This window comes from Lycium ferocissimum, chromosome 4 (genome assembly GCF_029784015.1).
Source record: "Lycium ferocissimum isolate CSIRO_LF1 chromosome 4, AGI_CSIRO_Lferr_CH_V1, whole genome shotgun sequence".
Taxonomy (NCBI): Eukaryota; Viridiplantae; Streptophyta; class Magnoliopsida; order Solanales; family Solanaceae; genus Lycium; species Lycium ferocissimum.
Window position 1 is genome coordinate 33,431,954 of NC_081345.1, and position 8,557 is coordinate 33,440,510.

Consider the following 8,557-nt stretch of genomic DNA (forward strand, 5'->3'; position numbering starts at 1 on the left):
ATACTAGACTCACATAAGTAATGTTGGTTATGTGACTCACAAAAATAAAATTTCTCGCAAATTATTGGCAATTTGAACTGAGTTTGTAGCGTATTCGAATACATTAATTTTAATTAGTTGGTCAACTGTATAGTCCAAATTTGCATATTTTAATCCGTTAATTGAGTAATAATTGATTGTTTGATACTCCATTACATAGTTTATTTCATTTTTTTTTCATGTCAGATCACATACATGTTGGTAGGAACTAAAATTATTGTGCAACCTATTAGATTGGAAAAAGTTGATTTCTAGGTATACAAATGCTTAATTTGCTATTTGTGAAAATGTTGATAGATATCTCTGTTGGGTATATACCATTAACCATGAATTTAGACATGGTATATTCTAACAATTGTCATGGTTAAAAGTCTAAGTGGGAGATTCTTGGGATATATACTATTAACCATGTGTTTGGATATAGTATTTATTATAGAACAATTATTTATTTATTGTTTAATAAAGAGTTAAATAGATCATGTACTAGCATGTGTGTCCTTTACTTATATAGTAGATGGTTTAGTGTATAGAGTTTAGCTTATACACGAAAGATTAAATCGTTGGTTCTTATAAGTATAAATTTTATGTTCACAATCTAAGATGGAAATTGGACAAAGCCATCAGTATGATTGTAGCACAAGATTAATATAATGTATCTTCATTATGGGAATGGTATAGTTACGCCTTCTTTGTCTTTAGTATTTTGTATGTATTGAACGGACCGGTAGAGATAAGTGTTTTTATGCGAATATATACAAAACAAATTCTATAGTTCATTAAATGTACTTATACTCTTAATCTTGATATAATTATTATGATCAATGTGATTTGTTCAATATTTTGATTTATTAAAAGGTACGACTCAATTGCTGGTCTATGTATTCCTAGTAAATTGGATAATGGAAAATTGCATTTGTGAAATAATAATTAGCTGATAGAATCCATGTCTCGACTTTGAGATTGATGATACCCCTTTATGGATGCTTATAAGTCTCGTGAAAACCACAGTGGATTTTGTATACCGTCACATGATGTAAGTTAAGCGAAATATAAATGATTCAATTAGTCAATGAATTAAATTGTCGGTAATTTAATTTAATTGATTGCATATCCGTGATCTTAACATGGGGAGTTAAATAAGTTTTAATGTATAATTTCGAAATTGAACTGAGGAGTGCAGTTACGATTTTTTCGTGGAATAATTCGTAATTTTTTATGGTAGGATTAGTTCAAATTTTTTTGAATTAATTCTATAATAGCCAACAGGCTTTGGAAAATCATTTTTTTGCGCGGATTGCCCTTCTTTTGGGGTGGTCTTTAAATGTTGCCCCTCATATTTGTGGTCTTTAATTTTTGCCCTTCGTGTTGCAACCCTGAGCGTTCACGCAGAAATCATGAGGTTCTGGGTTCGAACCCCCGCTCAAGCATAAATTAAAAAAAAATTGTAAGGCAAGGTTTGGATCGCATGTATGCCGGCCCCGGCATACACTTGTTAAGGAATTACCAAAGTTATGCCGGACCCGGCATACTCATGCCTTATGGGCAAACTTGGCATAAGTATGCCGAGTCCGGCATAACTTTGGTAATTCCTTAATAAGTTTATGCGATCAAACATATCTCTGGGCAAACTTTTAGTTAATCCTTAACTTAAAGTCTTTTCCTAGTTATGCCTTATGGGGCAGACTTTTAGTTAAGGCACAACTAAAAGTATGCTCCATAAGGCATAACTAAAAGCATGCCCCATAAGGCGGAACTTTTCCTTAAGGCATAACTAAAAATTTGCCTTATAAGACGAAGTCTATGTCTACTTGGGGCAAAATTTAAAGACCACCCCAAAAGAAGGTGGGCAATTCGCTTGGACAAGGGTGAAAAACCTAAACCTGTAGTTATAAAATAGGGGTCTTATTCCATAAGCGAGGCTAAGGGTTTTAGAAGTTTCTTCAACTTTTCCATAGAAATTCGCCACATGAATTTCGCAAATTTCATTGTTCGGGTTACATAGCAGAAGACCGTGGAACTGGAGGATGAACATGTGGATGATTTTTGCTCGTGCTTGAAGGCTAGATTCGAGGTTGCATTCACACTTCAAGAGATAAGTATCAATTTTATGTTTGATTAATATCTTGATAATGTGTTATCTATATTACATGCAAGTTCGATCCTGGTTATTTGATTCCGCTGTTTATGCATATATTCCATCAATCTCAACGTAGCTAAGTTATGTACGTATTATGGAAGCATTGCATTCTTGTATTTACCCACTAACGTAAACATTTTAATATAAGGTTGTTTTAAATAGAGATATAGTAGAAGTTCATCAATTTGTTTCAAATTCTTTCTTGATAGTTTTCAAAAGAGTTGACAAAAAGAGCTAGCCGCTCCAGCTTAGCGTACCACAAATTGGAATAAACTTGACTCGCGATATAATTGTAACTTCGGCAAAAAAAGAAAAAAAAAAAAGTAACAGGAGGAAGCCTTATATATAGTTTTAATCAAATGCTAATTTACCAACCTAAAATTGTACACATTATAAGTTGCTTCTACAAACTAATTTTATTTCATATTCATCAATAAATGAACAGTTCAAGTCAATATTTTTGCTACATAATATGCCAGTCGTTTCTTGTGCAGAAATAAAAAGGTAGGCAACACAATCCATCTACTAAAAAAGATCTATTTGTACAAGAGTCTTACAACCATATTCAAGTTATTAATTACAGCAAAATGCAAATGCAAATGCTAATCAAAGTAGTCACTTCAGCTTCCCAAGTTTCTATTGCATTGGGTTCATGAAACTAAAACATATCTACAGACTACACCTGGATAATATTATTTACTTCCAAATCATCACAAGAAGAATGTACTCGATCAGCAGATGATTAATGCTGCTAACTACAAAATCCAGGAAGAGGTAGAACATGAAAAATCAATCAAACTTATTATCACTAGGAGAGGTAGATTTACCCTTGGACGTCGAAAATGGCGATGAAGAAGGTTGCGTGAAAAACACCATGTTATTATTTCCAGGCTGTGTATTATTTGTGGGAGAAGAAGAAGTTGGTTTGTTTAAAAAACTTGAAGAACATTTATTTGGATTTGAGCTTGATGGTAGACTGGACAACACTGGAAATGGCTCAGTGACATTCGGATTTTCGCCAGATTTATTTCCAATGTTACCATTATTTCCCATGATTGACGTGAGAGCTGCAGCTAATGCAGAGTGGAAATTTGGGTCTGATGTAATTGCTTTGGTTGCAGCTGCAATAGTATCTGGTGGTAAAGAAGATTGTGTAGGATTATTGTTATTCCTTTGTAAATAAGATTGGAAAATATTTTCTTGATTTGGTCTGGATGAGAATGTAAGAGAACCAAAATTTTGGTTATTCTTGTTGTAGGCTTGATTTGCATAATTACTCCAAGAAATTGGAAGGGAATTGGATTCCAGTACTGAACTAAAGTTAAGGTTTGTGGAGGAAGTATTGTAATTATATCTAGGAGGAAAATTATTACTCATTCTGTTTAGATGAGATAAGGTAGAGGAGGAGGAGGTTGAAGTCAGATCAAGAGTGATTGTAGGGAGCGAATTAGGTGCGGATGCTGAGATGGATGAATTCGGAAAGTAAAATGGCGGCTTATGTTTGGAAGTATCAGAGAGATAGAAGTTGAGTCCGTTGAGATTGGCTGAAGTAGTACTGGTGTTGGTGTTGGTAGTGGTCGCAGTTATTTGTGGACTTGGGTCTGATGAACTCGACGAACCAGATAACAACATGCTGGCGGCTGCTGAGGTGGTGGATGCCATTGCTGTGGCTGAAAGAGGAAGTGGATGGTTGTGCGTTCCTTCATATGTGGTGATCAATATTGACATGTCCTCAGCACATCTTTGAACCTGCAAACCAAGAAAAATTGTGGCCATTAGCTAAAGAGGAGCAATGCAATTTTATAATTTGGATGATAAGAAAAGAATGAGTTTAGCTAGCTTCTATACACATGCTTGACTGATAGCTTAATCAAAATTTAAACCATCAGGTCATGTAAAAGCTGGTAAGTAGTAACCTGAAAAAATAAGGCAGACAACTTACAGTACTCCATCCTTTCCATCTTTATTTGACAATATTTTATTATTAGTCTTTTTTATTTTATTTTTATAAAAAAATTTATGATATATTTAAGATCACAAGTTTCAAAAGTTTTCCATTCTTTATTAAATAGGCCCTAACAAACAAAGTGAAATGGAGAGTAAGTTAATTTACAATAATAGAGTAAAAATGTTCTCCAATTTCATATACGTAAGTTAAATCTATAAGTATTAAGTAAGCCTTTGTAGGACATAACTTTCAGATGTAGAAATGCGACTAACATTAGAAAAAATTCACACCTATGTATTGCTCAATTGATAGTTAAGTAATTTTTTAAATTCAGTGTAACATGACATTCGCCTCGCCTCGCCTCGCCTCGATCTCTACCTCGATGAGGTAGGAGTAATGTCTACCCTTTACTCTCCTTTGACCCCACTTAAGGAATTACATTGGGTATGTTGTTATTATAGTGTAACATGACATTCACATTACCTGCTTTCTAACTGGGCAATTTGGTGCTACGGTGCAACGATAGTAAGCTCGAGGGCATGGATTTCCTTTTGCAATTTTTTGACCGTATTTTCTCCATTGGCATCCATCATTCATCTGATCAATATCACAAAAACAGAAATCATTATTAATTGACAAATTATAATTAAGAAAAAACACTATACTAATTAATGTCACAAAATGCATGTATATATTCCCCTTACCGTAGGGGCATCACATCTGACTCTGACAGAAACCCTAGCTCTTTTAGTAAGGTTTTGTTGTGCGACATCATCGCCATCTCCATTATTTCTCATTGTCTTGAGAATTTTGTTTGGCGACCACGTCGACGTCTCTCCGTTTTCTTCCTTATTAGCTTCTTCTAAGCTATTCTCTGGAGTAAGATTCACAGGTGAACATTCTGTAGGACTTGTTTTGGCAGATACTTCAAACTTGCAATCCAATCCTAAGGCTAGACTTTTATTAACTTCTTCCTCGTCACGAGCCTTACCTTTCTTAAAGAATTTAGATAATTCGTCTTTTTTCATATCGCTTGTAGTCCTTCCTAGGCTAAGGGAAACGAGTTGATCAGATTCATGATGCTGAGTAGTGTTCACAGTGCTGCTTGATTTTTCAGCTTCTCTTTGAACGATATCGTGGTATTGATTCTGGAGATTTCGATAGTCCTTCATGACTCGATCCAAGTGCAGTTGAAGCCTTTGGTTTTCTTGCATTACCTCTTGCATTTCAAATTTAGCTGATGCAAGCTGATCATCCTACATTTTAGAATTTAGATATTTAAAAATTAAATAAAAAATACATTAATTCTTCTCCTGCCAATATGATAAAAATATATTTAAAATATAGATCAAAGTCAGATAGTTTGAATCTTGAGAAATGAAAAGGTCACTCAAAATTTGAGAGAGGAAGAGTATGACATAGTTTGAGTACTAGGCACGAATTTAAGAAAAAAATGAAGACATTATTTAAAATTTGTGATCTTAAATACATCATAACATCTACAGTATGTAATAATACTTTTGAAACTTTTGATGTTATACATGTTACAATACTATTTGTGTGGTTACAACTTACAAGAGTTTGTCATAAGAATTGATGATGGGTAAAAAGTGTAAGTTAAATTATTTTTAAATTTAGAAATATTCATATAAAATGAACTTACTTAGAGAGTAGTATAAGAATAGGAGCACTTGATTATCGGGTCTGAATTAAAGAGTATTTATTCCTCAAATATATAGCTTGAATATTGGGCCATCACTAGAGAATATGAAACACTTTCTGTTTGATTAAATAGATCCGATCATATCAAATCTTTCTAAAATTAATATTCTTGTTTTTTATGCCTGGGTTTTCAAGAAAAAGAATTAGAAAAAACAAGTTAATAAAGAAGCTCAACTTGTCAAATTAAGCAATTGGCATATAATATATAATTATGAATCTCAAACCTGTTCTTTCTGAGTAGATGAAGAAGCCATTGAGTTGAGTTCTGCTGGCGATCCTTCTCTCTTTACCATAACAGGAGCTTCCTATTGAAGCATTAAAATTAGACACTTAATGGGGAAGGAATAATATATATAGAAAAAAAAATCGGTATATTTGCCCTAGAATAGTTTGTCAAAAAGTCATGAAAAGTCGCATCTGATCACTAAATGGTTTAGTACGAGGACAAAATTATCCCTATATTATAATTCCAGCATTATAATCCTGGGACTAATTTATCCCATCTAAAAAGGTGGGATAAAATAATCCCAAGGTTAATGGGATAAGGTGGGATATCTCATAACTCTAGGCTTTAATTTATACTTTGTTTGGTAGAAGGTATAAGTTTATCTTGGGATAATTTTATATTTTCTACCTAACATGGTACAAAATTAATCCCAAAATTAGTGCGGGATATCTGATAGAGTCAATGGTCAATGGTTTAGAAAAGGCTGAAAGTTGTTTGACAACTGCGCTCGTTAGGACGACTTTTTCTACTCAACAAGTTGATTCCTTCATTGCGTCTGGAGCCTCCAATCATGAATTATGAATTTAAGTAATTAGGTTTTCACGTTTTTATTCGTTACTTATTTATGTTTTAATTACGAACTCATTATAAATCCATTCGGCATTATTAGCTAATTTATTACTCCGAAGATTTTGACTATTGACATATTCACAAGTGTGATGAGATCAACCTAACCACCACCGTAATTATTATAAGCAACAATACAGGTTAACCTTGATTATCTCAATTACAGAAGAAATTAAATAAATACACCATGAAAAAATAAAATTAAGTTTCTAAAGTATTACACATGAACAAAAACTCACGGAATGCATGGACAAGATCAAGTGAAATTGGAATGAATTTTTCCCACTAAATTACCTCAACTTTGTCAATGGTCATGAAATCTTTGTGCTGAGGGGAGGATGGCTTTGACTTATCCTCTTCACGCTCTTTTCTTCCCTTTCCAAACTGAAATTAAGCACAACATATAATCTTTTGAAGAACTAAATAATAGATAAGAGACTCACGTTATGTTATTTAAGTTCGCAAAGTTGGTTCATTTGGATCATCCTCTCTTGCAGACTCATAATATATAATGCGAACTTATACTCTGAGTTGAGATTTGAGTGCATGCGCAGATGGATTAACAATTGGTCTTTTATGAATTCCAATTCTATAATGAGTCTGCAAATCGTTGTGATTCTTTTTTCCTTCTCTTTTCTTTGTTTTTTCCAGGGATTTAATGGTTCGATCCAAAAAATTAAGCTAGTAGGCAAAGATGTTATACATATATTCATAATCTAATCTAATTTCGATCTTATAATATCCAGTTCACAGATAGTATTAGGAGGAAAGAAAATGTTGTTGGAGTTGGTAAAAAATTACCTTAAGGAAAATATTGTCTTCAGCACAAACTTCATCGTCATTACTAGATTGATCAGCTTTGTTCTTGTTCTCCATCTATGATATTGACCGACCTTATGTACTTTTAATTTCTTTGGCTAGATCTCTTTCTGTAATTTCAACTTTAGCAATATCTGAAGTACAGAAATATTAGTCTTCTTTATAAGAAGGAGGTAGCAGTGTTTGACTTCTTTTATACTAATTAAATGATTCAAACTCAGTGGCTTAACAGCACACAAACAAAAATGTCAATGCACCAATAGCTCACAACTTTAAGTAATAAATATCCTAGTAATTACTCTCTCCGTTTCACAATAAATGGTGTTTTAGGATTTCAAGAAAAAATTGATCTTATTCTTCCAAACTTACCCTTGTTTATAATTAAGAATCATTAAATAACTTTTCTTTTTCTAGGCACTAATTAGAGGTAAGTTAGTAAAACACTCATAATTTTCTAGAGGTAAACAATTTCTTAAGAGGTGTGCATAAGCTAAAAACATCACTTATTACGGAATGGAGGGCAATATATTATGTATTGTCTTACTTGAGAAAAAAACCATATTAAAAAAACGGCTGGAAGAAGAATTCAACTTCAACGTTTAAGTCTTTTTAGTTTTAGATAGGATTTAAAACATGTCATAAAGAGAGTTATACTCCGCAATGATCGGTCTCCCCCACCATGTCTCTGGGGCTTTATGTTTCTCTTTCTCTCTGCAAGTTGCAACAGCTATTGTTGAAGTTTCCTAGGTCACATGGCCAAACATTATTTGCCGGTCAAACAAACGGGTAACATCCTTTTGTTTGCCAGATAACATCCGGTGACCAGTGGCATTGAATTATGGATTTAAGTTGTATACTTGTTAAAGAAATTTCATTTTGTTAGTGCAATTTAACTAGTTACTATAAGATATATACTTTTTTTCTTTTGTTTGATCATACCGGTATTTGAAGCTTGCTAGCCCTACTAATTGGGGTTCGCTCCTGGTAGGGCCAACTAAAGGGTAAAATGCTCCATAGTTGGGTCGTTTGGTTGGCAGGA

At 33.4% G+C, this 8,557-nt stretch overlaps 1 protein-coding gene across 1 annotated transcript; it reads right to left on the reverse strand.

Annotated features, from left to right (window-relative positions):
• Positions 1–2,795: 2,795 nt before the first annotated feature.
• Positions 2,796–7,690, reverse strand: LOC132052413 (WRKY transcription factor 72B-like). Its single transcript, XM_059443934.1, has 6 exons — positions 7,501–7,690; positions 6,994–7,083; positions 6,071–6,151; positions 4,829–5,380; positions 4,608–4,721; positions 2,796–3,925 (listed from the first exon to the last, which is right to left on the reverse strand). The coding sequence occupies exons 1-6, from the start codon at positions 7,573–7,575 to the stop codon at positions 2,966–2,968; spliced, it is 1,872 nt and encodes a 623-aa protein (XP_059299917.1). The 5' UTR covers positions 7,576–7,690; the 3' UTR covers positions 2,796–2,965.
• Between the last annotated feature and the right edge of the window lie 867 nt (positions 7,691–8,557).